Source organism: Vanessa atalanta, chromosome 27 (genome assembly GCF_905147765.1).
Source record: "Vanessa atalanta chromosome 27, ilVanAtal1.2, whole genome shotgun sequence".
Classification (NCBI taxonomy): Eukaryota; Metazoa; Arthropoda; class Insecta; order Lepidoptera; family Nymphalidae; genus Vanessa; species Vanessa atalanta.
Genome location: NC_061897.1, coordinates 6,667,629 through 6,685,075, shown reverse-complemented (window position 1 = coordinate 6,685,075; position 17,447 = coordinate 6,667,629). Strand labels below are relative to the sequence as shown.

Here is a 17,447-nt window from a genome sequence, read left to right as displayed (position 1 = left end):
ATCCGCTGACAACATTATTATTAATAACAAGCTGTGCCCGCAACTTCGTGCGCGTTGTTTGAAATTGTAGCGTGATTTTATTTTTATTATATATATAATTCTAAAATAAAAGTAGCCTTAGTTACTCCTTATTACATCCGCTATCTGCCAGTGAAAGTCCCGTCGGAATCGGTTCAGCCGTTCCAGAAATTAGCGAAACAAACAGACAGACAGACAAAAATTGTAAAGAATGCTATTTTGGTATATGTACCGTATATACATACATATGCATTTTGTAAAAATGGGTTATTTTAATATTACAAACATACATTCCCATTATTTGTTATATGTATAGATAATAATTTTAACATTAATACATCCGTTATATTTTGAACAACAATCAAGTAAAACTCGTCTGACCTTTGCAACGAGTGACATCATCCACATCTCTCGTTATCCGCGAATAAGGTAATCTTTTAAATTATAGAAAACCTGAGTTCATATAAACATTTTAATACTATTGCTTTCCGGCACATTGAATTTAAAATCTCCTCGGTAACGTTCACGACACTAGCCGAGTTGGCCCAGTGGTTAGAACGCGTGCATCTTAACCGATGATTGCGGATTCAAACCCAGACAGGCACCACTGAAATTTCATGTGCTTAATTTGTGTCTATAACTCATCTCGTGCTCGGTGGTGAAGGAAAACATCGTGAGGTAACCTGCATGTGTCTAATTTCAACGAAACGCAACATGTGTATTCTACCAACCCGCATTGGAGCGGTGTGGTGGAATATGCTCCAAACTTTCTCCTCAAATGAAGTTAAAGAAGGCATATTATTCGATACAAGATTATAAATGTTGTTGATAAAAAAACGTGGAGCTAATACTTGTTGACTTCAAGCAGGATGTATGCATATATAATGGTATTTAACTAAGATAACTTTGTATATTGTTTGTTGAAAAAGAGTATCTACTGAGTTTCTTGCCGGTTCTTCTTGGCAGAATCTGCATTCCCAACCGGTCGTAGCTTGACTTAATATAGTTTGTTAAATGACGATTCAAAAGTTCTTGTAAAAGCCTACTTGAATAAAGTATATTTTGATTTTGGTAAAATGCGGGATTTTGTATGGAAATTCGACATTTCTGATATTAGAAATATGGTAATCGGTGTTTACGATTATGTTTAGGAAAAATGACATATATTACAACATCATTAAGACACATCCCCCAATAGGATGAAAATGGGGAATGATAATTTAAGAGACATACAAACATATAAATCTGAGTATAAACTAGTTATTTTAACGAAGTTAAAATTTAAACTTTTAAAATTAAAAGATAATATAATTTTGTTAAAAAAAATTGTTACAATGTTTTTAAAATTCACCTTAACAAAGTATACAATTTGGTATGAGAACGGCTGTGGAAGTCCATTTTTGATGTTAGAAACCTAAAAATTTGTGTTAAGACCTCTGCTTATAAATAAAATACTGTTTATAATGTTTTCGTTGAGGTAGCTTTACATTGAATTCAACACTAACATGACGATTCGAAAGTGTTCCTATGAGCCTACTTGAATAAAGACTATCTTGATTTTGGTATCAGCCTCGAACGCGTGGAATTCGAATCTAGGGCCTCATTTCCTCTCACCTTCCTGCTTCAGTGCAGGCTACTATCAATATTTTCCTTGGACGAGGTATAATATATCGGATTATACAATACGTCTGAAAACTCAAGAGTGGTTTTCAGATCTTCTATATATTAAAAGACAGAGACAAAACAGTACAGACTGTACTTTACTGACTTTTCCTCTGCTTGTCAAACGATTTTCATTTTTTTTTTGTAGCTATTACGAGCTTTAGTGCTATCAGTAAAAAGATGAGAAAAAAAATCTATTCGAAAATTGCAAATCTATATACAACACTAAATAATAAAACAGAATCGGTGGTTGAATTTCGATAGCCAATAACTAATTGTAATGATTTTATATTGAATGAATATTTTTGACTTTTGATTTTGACTTTGAATGTTCATTTGTTTCAGGATCTGAAGCACAGATCGAGTGCACGCCAGAGTACATGCGGGTGATTGTTCCTATGGATGGAGACAGGAAGGTCTCCTACCTCGACCAGTTGAAAGGTGAGCTTGATATTATCCTACACATTAACGAATTACCATTTTCAGTAGAAAACAATATATTTTAAAGATAATTATTTATTTAACTGATAGGCTTAAAATGTCCCACTGTTCGAAGGCTCCTCTTGTCGTTAGAAGTTTGGACCTCCAAGCAGCTCCAATGCGCCTCAAATCAAAATTCATCGTTTACAGGAGATGAACGATAAACCCAAATTAAAGACATTAAGTGCAGTGGTACTTGTAGGACTTCGTAGCCACTTGGTGGTAGTCCAGCCCAGGTCTGGAATCTAGCATTGCTTGTGTTCCAATTTGAAGGCTGAGTAAGCTAATGTAACTACAGGCACAAAAGACTTATCATCTTAGTACCCGAGGTCAGCCTACATATATCTTAAAAAAGGTCAAAAGGTAAAGTTTCACCCGCACCACCTAGATGTCTATAAATCCACAGTGCGATTTTTAAGCGAACGCCTTGGAAACCTTCGAGAATAGAGTGTACTTATTCCTTAAAGGCCGGCAAAGCACATGCAAGCCCCCCGGTTTTGCATATGTCCATGGACATTCCATAAGGTGACCCTCCTGCTTGTTTGCCACCTATAACATGAAAAAGCTGTCCTCAATCTACGTTTAAGATCCACTCGTTCTGTTCACTGCGTCTGATCTTGATTAAACATGTCTAGCTGCTTCGTGTGGGTTCACACGCGTTAAAACTCACTGCTCCTTCTCCGTGGATCGTAACTTGATGTGTAATGTAAACTGTAAGGAAAGTGAACTTGTTCACACGTTTTCATAAATGCCACTGAATTGTTTTCGTGGGAAAGTTAGATTGAAATCGTCTGAGCTATACGAAACTAGTTTATGAGTTATCAAATCTACGAAACTATTAGAAAACGTGGCCGCGTCTGTGTGACTTCGATGATGTCGTTTGGATCGTATTCCACATATATTTGATCATCAAGGTTTACTATGTTATTTTTTAATATATAATGAAGGCCGTTTAGATCTTATGGTCTACGTGCAGTGGTCACACATAGTCAATGATAGTTTAAGAATCACCATGAAGAACCTCTAATTATATTTTCAATCATCTACCAAACCTAATAGTTATGACCCTTTTACCTGTAAATAAATAAAGCAGATAAGATGACCCAGTTAAAACGGGTGCACCTAAACGATGATCGCGGGTTCAAACCCAGACAAGCACCTCTGAATTACTATGTGCCTAATTTGTGTTTATATTTTTGTAGAGGAAAATATCGAAAGGAAACGTGCATGTGTACAATTTCATTCAATTTCATAAAATTCTGCCGTATCATATCTACAAAACCCGCATTGAAAATATCCTCAACGAGAGAGGAAGCCTTAGCTCAGCAGTATCTTCACTTTTAGCCTTTTAAAATACTGGCTTACTCACCATGCAAGCCAAAACCCAGCATGGTAGGTTTAACTTACTCATGCCTTACACAAGCCCTTAAAGTAAAACGATAAAAGTTCCTTACCTTGAGGATTGTAGCTTGTTCCATGCAATGCTTTTGTATGCTAAAGTACAAATTATTCGTAAAACTGAAATTGGTTTCCAATATGATAATGTCCGTTGGCTGATATTGGTCATGGAAGTTATTTTAATGCACAGGAGATACTTGAAAACAAGTGTATACGCAACGCACAGGAGCACCCTGAATTCCCTCTTTTTTTTGATTTTTTTTTTTTTTTTTAAATATTGGACAATATCATACATTACTCTGACCCCATTGTAAGTAGCTAAAGCACTTGTGTTATGGAAATCAGAAGTAACGACCGTACCACAAATACCCAGACCCAAGACAACATAGAAAACTAATGAACTTTTTCTACATCGACTCGGCCGGGAATCGAACCCGGGACCTCGGAGTGGCGTACCCATGAAAACCGGTGTACACGCTACTCGACCACGGAGGTCGTCAAATTCCCTCACTCTCATGATCCAATAAGCCGGTACTCTGACACGACTAGGTACAGTTCGTGATAAAAACCAAATTGCTACGTGCATTACGAAACACAGCCAACGTCCAATGTCCAAAGGCCAATTACCAACTTCCAAATTTAGTTACAAAGCTTTTTTATCTACAACTTAGAGTCTGACAGACATTTACTAGAGCAAAAAGACATAGATAAATATATACGGGTCACATGATACTTAGGGAATGTAGAAAAACCTCTGGTTTAACTTGTAGTAGATACATCCGTTTGTTCCGTATTAGTCAATAAACAAAGAACTAGAAATCTATTGAAGGGAAACCAAGACATGAAGTGTTATGTCACACAATAGATTGCACCATATTTGTATTTAATATCTATGTGATAATGTCGCGGCTAGATCTGCGTTAAAATCGCGCGCCAACCTACACCTGCTGGTTGTAGAGAACTCCTTTTATCTGTGCTATTACTCAAGAGTTTGTATTGGCCTTGACCAGGTTCGAATCCTTGAAAGGTTGAAAGCTTAGAATAGAATTTTCTGTAGGCGAAAGTATATTTTAACAAGTTATTTTTTTTTAATATTTGTCAATAAGCACTTTACGTTCTTGGTAACAAATCTTGGTAAGGTTTTGATCTTTTCAAAAATTATATTAAGACCGTTTCAACAGTTTTTTTTAATTGTAAACATATATATTCATGGACTTTTTTTAATTACAAATGATTTTAGTAATTTATTTAGTGTGGTATTCCTCAACCTCGTCTGGATACCCACTATATTGACTACCAAGGTTAGCGGTGCATTTATTTTTAAGTAAAATGTCAATCGGAGATGCGACCGCGGCATGTGAGCTGTTTTTACCATAAATCTGTTATGGCATTGCGCTAACATAATGCGTGTCTTTACCCATAAATGAAAACTATTGTTTTTTCATTAATCGCGATTATCTTTTCCCACAGACGGTACTTTAATGATTTCTTAAAATCGTTCGATATGTTTTCTCATGACGTTTAATTAAATCTCTACAAATATTTAACGCGGTTTATTTTAACATCTTAATCTAAAGAACAATCACCGTTTGTGACATGACCATCATGCACGAGGAAATTTGTCAATTTTTTTTGGTCGCATCGCCAAAAAATTAAATTCTCCAGGACACTTGTTCCCCATGTTCTTATAAGTTAGGTTAAAAGAGTCCTTGCCAGCATAACGAGGGCGGCCAGTGCAATTCATTCTCCCTTACTGTACTGGCCGCCTGGCCGAGGTGGAGCGGAGTCCAAACGCTAACCTAGTAAATATTAAAAAAAACTACCGAAAGGATATTTTGAAGATATGGCGTTTCGATAATATAATTGATAGGTTGAAAATAATTAAGTGACCTTATGCAACACGAACTCCCCTAAATATCGGATTGTCCTGGAAAAAGGAGTACAGCAACGCCATCTAATGGCGTCTGGCAGTGTACAGAACAAAAAAATCAATGAAAAAAACACGTATATATGCCAACTCTATTATCTCAAATAGACATACTAACATACATTATATATAGATTACTCGCACAGACTTGTCGCAGACACTATTAAAGTTTTCTCGTGCTTTTTTTTTAAACTTAGTGATATTATAAAACAATCAGTCCAGCTCTGAGCGATTTTACAACTCCAACTGCCCGACCCGACTTCGCACGGTTTTGTCCCGAGTTTTTTTTCAATCGTCCGTACTTTGCTAATGCATGCACAATGTATCTCGTATTATTTCACTCTTTCTTGGAAATAGAGCGATATTAATAATAAACAATTGAATTGGAATCAGCGAATGGCAATTAGCAAGTTTTTGGGTATCTCTTATAGTTTTGGGAGTGTTCACTTCAGAAGCGTCTGGAAGGTTTTCTTGCGACTACGTTTAGGCTTGTAATCTATAAATCTACAACATATTATCACACTGAAACTATAAAAATCATTAAAATAAGCTTGTACTTTTCCGAAACTGGGTAAAAACTAATGTATTTAAATTTTATAAAGCAAAATCTTTCGTTTCGTGTCGAGTAGTGTGTACCGGTTTTCACTGGTACGCCACTCCGAGGCCCCGGGTTCGATTCCCGGCCGAGTCGATGTAAAAAAGTTCATTAATTTTCCATATTGTCTTGGGTCTGGATGTTTGTGGTACCGTCTTTACTTCTGATTTTCCATAACACAAGTTCTTTAGCTACTTACATTGGGATCAGAGTAATGCATGTTGTGTTGTTTATTTATTTATATTATTTGTGAAAATTTTAAAGACAACCTTACAACTATTAATAGTAAATACAATTCAGAAACAAATTCGACCAACCAGCCACCGAGCCATTGCTGAATCAAATAAATTATCTGAATGTGTGATACACGCGTTATGTCCCGCCTATTCAAGTGTCGATCAGCGCGAAGCTCCTAAAATAAATGTCCTAAGTGGGCGGAACTTATCTCGAGTGATCTTCGTTCCACAGATACTAAAAGCGGAAAGATATCTCCCATCGATGTGGCAATTCTATTGATAACCGATATACAATACGCATTGTGTATTCGGCTTTGTTCGTGTGTATTTAATTTGGTTTTTCGGACACCATTTGCAAGATCTCAACTTTGTTGGTGTTCTGTGGAAGGGCTGTGAACGCATCTTCATCTAGACCACCAATTATTTTAAACAATGACTATCTTCCCTGATCTACCTATACAAATTTAAGGCGTTTTTAGGAATGCTTATCTGAAAATGGTATTAAACTGTACATGAAACTGACACTAGAAGATATAGCGCGTTTTGAATAACAACAGAACCATTCAGAATGAAGAATGAAGTAAAAAAAGTCGTACTGCTCTATTTGTTTGTCTAGTAAATATTCTGATAGTTAATTTTAATCGTGTTCGTGTGAGAGAATTAAGTCTTAACGATTTTTATGTTAGCAAGAAGAAAGTTAAGTAATCAAAACAGCCTTCGAAAAAGTATATTTACTGAATAAATGTCCTCTACTTTTAAGAAGGAGACTGTCACAGTCAGATTTCATTGCATTGTTTTCTTTATGAGATAAATTGTAAACATTCATTAAATACTTAGACTATTTATATATATACATAGATAGAGTATCGAACTACAAAAATATTTGCAACAAGTGAGCCAACTTTATTATCTTGGTGATATATGCTATCTATTAGATAGTAGCCAACAGTTGGCTACATTTTTTTTCGACGCGTTCTCAGCTTTTACAGTCTATCTAAGTATATAAATAATTAAAAATAAGTACGTAATTGTAGTATTAAGTTTCGAACGCCAATCTTTGTTGAAATTCATATTCTCTAGATACACCAATCAGGTAATAATAATACTTATATTGTTACAGAATACACGCCCTGCGAGCCTACTTATGAAGGAAACGCTTTAACCTTCGTCTTGGATCTTCTCGACTACCAAAAGTGCGCCGTCACAAGAGTCCTGAACACTCTGACAGTAAGTTAGGCAAACTAAAAAACGTTTGCTTATATAAATAAATAATATAATCCAAACGATTCGAGAAAGTAATGAGGTTTTGATGGTGTTTGGTACACTTAACTTTTCTTTCTAATGAACAACAATGGTCGCTTTAGACAGACTGAGAGATGATCCAGCTGTCAGTCCGTTCGGATGTCAAATGTTCACCATCGCCATGCACATTGGTCTGTAAGAAATAGTGACCATTCCTTACATCGCCAATGCGACACCGACCTTGGAGACTAAGATGTCCCTTGTGCATATAATGACACTGGCACACTCACCCGGCGATATAATAAGTAATATGTGGGTAACACATACCCAAGTACCTATGCACAAATGTCACCATGAAACATAATTTTTTTCCAACACCAAACAAATCTTCGATAAAAAATAAACCAATTCCTCGTTATATAAACACTCTTAAAGGTTGTAACCGTTACAAGAGTTCGAAACGAATTTTCTCCCTCATTTTCCTTTACTTCCTGTTCTAACATTAACTCGCTAACAAAAACGGACCCGTCCAGAGTTCACATACTCAATAGAGTCAGCTGCGATACAAGTTTTTGTATGCGAATCCGTTCGCATCGACTTCCTAGTTTTTTGTTCCGGCGTACTGTACTGCGCGTTGATATGCTCACCTGCGACGATTTTACTTCACTATGAAAATACGTATTCTTAAATGTCGAACTGCTGATCTAATGGACCTTTTGAGGAGATGGAGCTTTTTTGTGAAACAGTGGTCACACGTGTGGCGGTCACGTGTTCCATGAGAATCTAATATCGCCAAAGATTTTCAGACGATGTTCTCCTTAAACTCAAGACGAGTTACAAAAGATGAGCACCCAAAATATTCTTAAGATTCACGTTTTTCAACCACTTTTTCAAAATCAAATTCTATGTTCGGAATATACCACAGACCCGAGAAGAGCCGGCAAAAGAAACTCCTCCAGGTTTTTGTTTATCAGAAATTTGTATTTACAACTATAAATGATTTAATTTTGAAACGGGATGGAGGCGATCGTTTTATTCCCAAGGCGTGCTATTATCTATGAAGTCGTTAATGTTATAATAACCTTTAGCGCACAAATGTTCTTTAACGGTATTTTTGAACCCTACAACAGACTGAACCTTACAGCCTGACTTGAACCTGGTCAGCAACATAGAAAATATTACATAGATAATATCCCACTGCTGGACATTCGTTTTGAAGAAGAAGAAGAATTTGCATGCTTACTGTGACACGAATTAAATCAAATAAAGCATCGTAAAAGCACTTTTGAATCGTCATTCTAGAGAGAATTAAATGTAAAGCTATGGGTTCAGAAAGTAGATTCTACCGAGAAGAACTGGCAAGAAACTTTTTTGCACCATTTTAATTACAAATACGAGTCGGCATTTGGCTATCGTCAGACACATGAAGGGTTCTTGGCGATGTTCTCCTTCCTTGTTGAGTATGAGATGCATTATAAACACAAATTAAGATATATTTGCACGGCATTTAACGTATAACATCTACTGAGCATGTCAGCTATTTTTAGAATATTTTTATTACGTTTAAAAAAAAGACATTCGACGTTCGTTCGAAATAAAAATTGCTTTAAAACGTCACGTATTCGTCTGGTGTTTTTTACTCTCAGAGTATTTCTGACACAGCGGGACGTTTTGGATTGTTTTCTTCATCACAGCGGGACTATTACACTCAAAACGAGACTGATCGTTTTACTACGTTTTATTACAGTTTTTAAGTGAAAAAAAAATAATTCCAAGTTACTACTACGATATAAAGAAAGTTTGGGTATTTAATACGTTTTGGTTGCCCTAAAGCGTCTTTCTGTTAAAACTCAAATGAAATGTTAACATTAACAGTATTATATGTATATGGAAATGTAACCAATTTACCATTTACGAAATTAAAAAAGTTTATTAAGACTAAATTAATAAATAAGTCTTATTATTCATTAAAAGAGTACTTTTTAGAAAAAAACGCCTGGACTTAGGCTCGGTTTCCATCACAAGACACTAATTATTGTAAAAAAACAGCAATGTAAATCTGTTTATTTGAAAAGAGCAACTTTGCGAGTTTCTTGCCGTTTCTTCTCGCTGGAGGCTGCTTTCCGAAACGGCGGTAATATTTTAATATTGACGATTCAAAAACGCTTCGTTGTGAAGTTTACTTGAATAAACTTGATTTGATTTGATTTATGTACTATAATATCACATCGACGTTATGTGAGAGACAATCGGAGGAAGAATTGTAAGAACAGAATAGCATTATAGATATTATTGTTATTGTTGTAATTGGTGGTAGGACTCTGTGCCATCGACACAGCTAGTCAAGTTTCGGGAGCTTAAATTAGACTTTTTAAAAATATTAAAATTTATTTAAAAATTAAATTGAATTTAAACAGAAATTTTAACTTAAATATAAAATGAATACACGTGACGGAATTGTTACGCTTAAAACTATACAATATTAAATTTTAAGGAATCAGCAAGTTACTGGAAACTCACTGAAGGTCTGGTTCCCAGAGATTCCTTAGTTGGAAGAAACTGTGTACTGCGCAACATAACTAGCTACCACTAATCTAATCTGTGTATAATGTATTTATTTCTTTATACTTTAATGCTTTCCAATAAACAATATATAGGTCGGAGGAGCAGGAAGCCGAACAGTTGGGTTCGGGGATTGATCCGACATTTGGAAGGCTATGTGGGCGTGCAATGGAGATATTCACAAAATAAAACGTATTTAATATCTTCTTATCATTGTATTCATTGATTCAACAATCGTACACCACAGTAATATCAAAGGATTACAATAATTCATCTCGATTAAGAGCAATTGGGTTTGCAAGCAACCATCGCATTCGAATCGCCTGACGCCTGTCAAAACATAACGACTCGCGTTGCCATGACACTTACAACTCCATTCGGGGTGACCCGCTCTTAAAAGTAAATCAGCCATCAAACATTATTGCCAACTACTCGATTCATTAATTATCCAAATCAACAACCAAAGTAACCCCGCTCCGATATATACATAACATGGGAACAAAATAAATACTTACCTAAACAATGTTGCATGAGGTAAAATAGACGCCATTATTCCTAAAGTGATTACTCTCAGGCAACCTTTCGGCAGAAGATTGATTGTAAAATATTTGGTGCTTGCCTGGGTTTGAACCCGGAATCATCGGTTAAGATGCACGTGTTCTAACCACTGGTCAATCTCGGCTCAAACAATTTTATGAATGTATGTAATATTTGTCTTTTAAAGGGAAAACGCACGTATTACCATAAAATCGTGATTGAAGACTCGTCGGGTGGTAGCGAGACGGTGACCGTTCGGTGTGTGGTGACTGGCGAGAAGCACGCGATCGCTCGCCGCGCTGTGGAACCATTCCCGCTGGATTTCAATGAACCGGAGTGAGTTAACAATCCCTATTGAGATTTGAACATGACCGACATTAGGCATTTTCTCAAAAAGCTGAAACCGTGCAAACGTCGGCATTAGAAGGGCCAAATTAGGGATTTGTTTTGGAAAGCCGTAGATAATTGAAACTTAAGTTTTTAAGGCGTACAAAGTTAGAATTAGTCATGTGTAAGTTTAAGCACATGGCTTATAATAAAATATTTACAAGTATTATAAGAAAATTGATTTATAAAAAAATGTCATACATTTTACAGCGTTCTAAACATCACGCGATATATGGAGAGTCGCGCGCCCGAACCAGTTCTGGGAGCAGTTGTCAAGCAGAATGGAAAACAGTTAGTATTAAAACTTGAATTATTACGTGATTAAATAAGTATACACAGGTCGAAATTAATCGCAATTATGATTATCTGGGCGCATGTCGCTGGAAACACGCTTTATGCGGTTCCTCTACATGATGGATGTATGTAGACGGTGCCCAGGGCACCAAAGCTCCCTAGTACATCGGAATACTCACTAAAAACATACATACATTAACAGCCTGTAAGTTTCCCTCTGCTGGGCTAAGGCCTCCTCTCCCTTTAAGAAGAAGGTTTGGAGCATATTCCACCACGCTGCTCCAATGCGGGTTGGTGGAATAGATATGTGGTAGAATTTCGTTGAAATTAAACACGTGCAGATTTCCTCACGATGTTTTCCTTCACCGCCGAGCACGTGATGAGTTATAAACACAAATTAAGCACATGAAAATTCAGTAGTGTTTGCCTGGGTTTGAACCCGCAATCATGGGTTGAGATACACGTGTTCTAACCACTGGACCACCTCAGCCTTTGTGTTATATTTGTTATATATATAGAAAGTTCTGTCAGCAGGATTTCGATAAATAAATAATCCCATGGATGTCAGATAATCACTTAGGATTGGTTGTGTAATTACAATTTAAAATTTAAACATGAGATCTCATTGTTTCTGTCTGAATAATTCGTCACCAAATTCATTTGATGTGACGGTCCAACGTCGGCTATCGTTTACGTCTACCATCTGCTAATTGCATATTCGACATATTATATATTTATTTAAAAAAGTAAAATCCATCAAATCTCTATTAAAGTTTTCGAAAAACAATTAAAGTATCGTAAATATTTTAAAATTTACTTGTATAATTTCAGAGTGTCCGGCGAAATCTCCGTGAGTCCTGGAACTCCGCTGTCCATGGAGATATTCCTGGACAACAGGTCGATGCCCGTGTACGGCCTCCTCGTGAACTACATGCACGTCACGGACACTGGGAAACAACAGGAAACCATCATATTTAACGGGTTTGTATCTCGTTCGTAAAGTTTTACCACCAAGCACGTTGTTGAACACTAAAGCTGCTACACCAGTGACTGCAATTTGCTCTACTAACACTGTTTTATTCAATTTGATATCAGATATTGACATCAGCTATAATTTGACGACCTCCGTGGTCGAGTAGTGTGTACACCGGTTTTCATGGGTACGCCACTCCGAGGTCGATTCCCAGCCGAGTCGATGTAGAAAAAGTTCATTAGTTTTCTGTTGTCTTGGGTCTGGGTGTTTGTGGTACCGTCGTTACTTCTGATTTTTATAACACAAGTGCTTTAGCTACTTACACTGTGATCAGCGTAATGTCTCTGATGTTGTCCAATATTTATTTATTTATTCGTTGCTCTTCAACCATAGCGTCCGTGTTTTTGTTTAATCTTTATTTTGTTTTGATTGAGTTTAATTTGTACGGTCATAAAGCATCACAATATCAATTTTAGGATTACTTACCTCAATGAACAATCGTCGTCTTCTGATGTAACTTTTTTATCTGTTGTGATTGAGACATCTCAGGCGATATAAATTCAAACAAACATACATAGATAAATAAATACGCAACAACATCATCTATTTATCCCTTCCTTTTAAATATATCTATCTCCCTCTCTCTGTTACCTACTGTCCTCGAGCATCATATCTCTTGCATATACCACAAACATTTTTTAATTTCCTCATGTCTTAATGCCATTTAGTGTCTTATCTCATGCTCTTCTTGTAATATAACATTCACCTCTTCGCATGACATGTTCACATGAAGATAACCGGTTTCCGGTTTTACATTGTTTTTATAATTCATCTCGTGCTCGGCGGTGAAGGAAAACATCGTGAGGAAACCTGCATGTGTCTAATTTTAACGAAATTCTGTCACATGTGTATCGTTAGCAGCGTGGTGGAATATGCTCCAAACCTTCTCCTCAAAGGGAGAGGAGGCCTTTAGCCCAGCAGTGGGAAAATTTACAGGCTGCTAATGCTAATGCTTTCAACATTCTTTACTTCTCCCTTCTGTATTACATCAGGTTAAACTTGAATTTAGGATTGAGCAAGTGAAACTACCGAAGATTGGCATTGGCCATGTGAGTCATGCTCAATATTTCATTGAGTTCCAATGTTTATGAGTCGTGGTCATCACTTCCTATCAGATGGCCCATTTATTCATAACCTAACAATTTATAATTTAAAAAAAAATTGAATTCCAGCTGTTCCGTGGATCCCTATCTATTCGACAACTTCCTCACTACCGACGGTAAGAACTTGACGGCTAAGTTCAGAGCGTTCAAGTTCCCGGACACCACGTACGTGCAGTTCAAGGGCACCGTCACGGTCTGTCTGGATAAATGTCAAGGCGTAAGTTGCTTATAAAAACCGTACCATTTAATGTACCGTAATTAGTAATGAATCGTGTATTTTTATGAAGAATTAGCGAATCATAAGCTATGATATTTAGGGCCAATATTGCCGATAGTTGGGCAAGGAATGCAGATTTTATAAGCAAATCATTGTTGTTAGTACCATACTGCTAAGTCTATAGTAGCTTTAAGATATAGGAGCGTTAGTGTGCTTTAGATGTTAAAGTGAGTAAATCGTAATCGACGTGCGTTAGTGCGTTAAAATATGTCTTAGTGTGAGTGAGACGATTAAGAGTAATGACAGCAAAAAAAATACAAATTAACTTTAATTTTTGTTAAGTTTATTTTACATATATTGTGATGACGTATAAAAATGGCGTCGGTACCAGGGTGCCAATGCTAGCAGCAATTGTCATTTGGTCGCAATCGAATCCAAACGGTATCGTTGCCGTTCAGCCGTTTTCCTATTCAACAAACGCAATAATCCAGTTGCGTTTCCGTCGAAGTTGAATCGGATACAATCGTATCATCATCGATATGTGTTAGTAGAATTGCCCCTTGTTATTATGTCTGTGTGTGTTCTTGTGTGTAGGTGCAGTGCGCGAGCGGCGCTACGGCTTACGGCCGCCGTCGGCGCGCGATAGCGACGACCGCGGACGCCAACAAAGTGTACGAGGTGTCTCTCACCACCATCATACGGGTGGACTGGGCTGACGGGAATCGGGAAGAAGGTAAGTCAATACTACATTTAATTTAATTGTATTGTACATCAACTTAAGTGAGCCGAGATGGCCCAGTGGTTTGAACGCGTTCATCTTAACCGATGATTTCGAGTTCAAACCCAGGCAGGCACCACTGAATTTTCATGTGCTTAATTTGGGTTTATAATTCATCTCGTGCTCAGCGGTGGAGGAAAACATCGTGAAATTCTGCTACATGTGTTTTCCCCCAACCCGCATTGGAGCAGCGTGGTGGAATATGCTCCAAACCTTCTCCTCAAAGGGAGAGGAGGCCTTTAACCCAGCAGTGGGAAAATTTACAGGCTGCTAATGCTAATGTACATCAACTTTTAATTTTACAACAATTGACACACAACGCATTTACTAAGCCGATTTGCTTAGCAGATGAAATTTTGCACAAGATTTTTTTTTGAACATAGATAAGTATGAAAATTATTTTTCTGAGACCGTTAAATAAGGGATTAAAGTTTGAATAGAAATTTCCGATGTTAGACATATGGAAATCTATATTTAAGCTTCCAATTATGAATTAAACGCAGCTTTTCTGAAATTGCATCACCCAACTTGGAGATTGGGTACATAAGTTTGTATAAAGCTTTCTAAAATTGTCTTTTTCCAATATTTGATACATAAAAGGGCTTTTATTTATGATTTAAAGATAGATAATATATAGTGTTTTTAAAAAATCATCCCTTAAGTTGATAAAATTGAAATTGGACAGCGGTATTTAGGCTTTTGCTTATGTGAAAAAGACTGTTCTTATCCAATTTTTAAACAAAAATGTTCAGTTCAGATTTAATGTATGTATCTATACGCAATATCTCTTAATAACTTATCCCAACTTATCTTTCGCAGAGGATGTCCTGACGTTATTGAAGAATTTGAAAGTCGGTAATCAACTCCTCGGTGACAAAGAAGGTTCACCAGCGACCGTCTCCGAGCAGACACAGGACACCAAACTAGTATACACAGAAGAACTAGTTTCCAATCTCGGCACTAACATGCAGACATACAGCTGTTTGTTGCTTATAATTAGTGTAATAATGAATTTCTACAAGTAGTACTGTGCGGTCTATTAGACCAGTGAAGGTCGGTAAGGTATTTTCGGGTTAACCATAGATATTTTCGCTATTTTTCTTAGTTTATACTCTTTTAACATGGTCTTACTTATAAATATTATGTAGCGGGTGTTTAAGTACTGTATATTCTGTAAGAAGGAACTCAAAATTAATGCACAAGACGAACGTAAATCTCAGAATGATATGCGACATTGATAATTATAAAATTGAAAGTATTCGCGTATCAAAATGGCGTATCATCGTAAGTCGGTTGTCAATATTTCACGTACGAGATACGAAGTGAGCTCTTACAGAATCGCACTCCTGATCGATCTCTCTGTTCCATAGATTTGATGGCATTATTTTGTCTTGACCCCGTAAACTAAATTTATAGTTAAGCCCTTCATGTATTGATTGAAATTATGTAATTATTTGGTAACGTGTAGGTAATCTTATTTTTTTATTTCGAGACAAAATTTAGTTTGTAAGTAAAGTGATTTTAATTAATCTAAAGTAAGTGCCTTTTTAACTTAGTATAGTAATGCTAACGCATTTAAGTCCACTAGTCTTTAATAATATGTTTATAATAATAAAGAAAAATAGTGTGAATAAATTCTACCATTTTTATTAGTTTTCGCAGACGATTTAATTCGTAGAATGTTTAGATTGAAAAATCTTACAAAAAAATAACAAAAGTGTCTTTAGTTTTTTTAATGTAATTCAAGGAACTTTATTACCAATAAAAATAAGTATTTTTACACAATATTACGCAGCTAAATAACGGATATCGTTTTATCCTTCCACTCAGCAACACAAGTTTATGTCATATTCCTGACGCCAATGTTATTTTATCTGTGGTTACCGTCACACGCTTCACAAGTATACTAACTAATGACATTTCACTTACAAGGTTGTAGAGAAATATACTATCACCTCTTTTTGGCGAGTGCTTTCATGAGTGTAGAATATATTTTCAATCTCTATCACGCAAAATAAAAACAAATAACCTAATATGTTATAATACTGCCGAGTGCCGAATACTCTAGGTTGAATACATTCTACATTAACCTCCAAATTAACGATTTTAAGAGATCATATATATTTCTCAATTGTGGAGTTAATAACTGTTAATCATGTCAAATTACTTCAAGTATTGTTTTCTTGTTTTCTTTTAAGGCAAAGATATTTATTGTCGAATATTTATTTTTATCGAAATCTATTATGAGTTGACGTTTATTTTGTGGGAACGTGACTACAGATAATATTCAATTAAATGACATTTTTTTTTTTATAAATTCAATCATTACCAAACTATGTATTTATTTTTATTTCACATATATAAAATGTTTTAAATAATGATCAACGAACAAAAAATAAAATTATATCTAACATAATAAAATACTAAGTGTTCATTTTAATTCCGTGGTGCTTCAATAACTTTCACATTTGTGGAAAAATAACTATTTTAATAGAATTACATTTTAAGATTAATAAAAAACTTAAATCTACTAATTGAAGTTTTATTTTCAACATTTTGATAAAAAAAAAACATAATTTCATTTTTAAAATAGTTGTAAATTACTAGTAAAATAATAGTTGATTCAGATATATTTATTTGTGTTATATAGTTTAAACACAATTCAGAAAGATATTTGAAAATTGATTTTCAGTCCCGTTATGTAACTGAAACTTGAGGTCTTTACAACAGATCTATAATAAGTTTGTACCAACCATGCGTTTTAGTATCATAATTGGTACTCTTGTATACTTCTCCTATTACGCTATACACGTAATACTACTAGTCAAAGACAAAAGAATCCCATAGACAATACCTGTAAACTAACCATACATTGTCTGATGTAGACGTTGCTGTGGTGATTTTACGACATTCTAAACATCCAAAAAATATCATCTAATTAAATGGTAGGCTTAACCGAACGAAAAGTAAAATAAGAA

The 17,447-nt window shown here is 35.7% G+C and overlaps 1 protein-coding gene across 1 annotated transcript in view; it reads left to right on the top strand.

The window, feature by feature from the left end:
* The window catches only part of LOC125074353, a 67,175-nt gene extending 50,304 nt beyond the window's left edge, over nucleotides 1-16,871 (top strand). The window contains exons 3-10 of the mRNA XM_047685656.1: nucleotides 2,026-2,121; nucleotides 7,437-7,543; nucleotides 10,845-10,993; nucleotides 11,255-11,335; nucleotides 12,170-12,319; nucleotides 13,544-13,691; nucleotides 14,286-14,424; nucleotides 15,289-16,871. Coding sequence (XP_047541612.1) covers nucleotides 2,026-2,121; nucleotides 7,437-7,543; nucleotides 10,845-10,993; nucleotides 11,255-11,335; nucleotides 12,170-12,319; nucleotides 13,544-13,691; nucleotides 14,286-14,424; nucleotides 15,289-15,494 — 1,076 coding nt within the window. The 3' untranslated portion in view covers nucleotides 15,495-16,871. The remainder of the gene's footprint in view (nucleotides 1-2,025; nucleotides 2,122-7,436; nucleotides 7,544-10,844; nucleotides 10,994-11,254; nucleotides 11,336-12,169; nucleotides 12,320-13,543; nucleotides 13,692-14,285; nucleotides 14,425-15,288) is intronic.
* The last annotated feature ends 576 nt before the right edge of the window (nucleotides 16,872-17,447 follow it).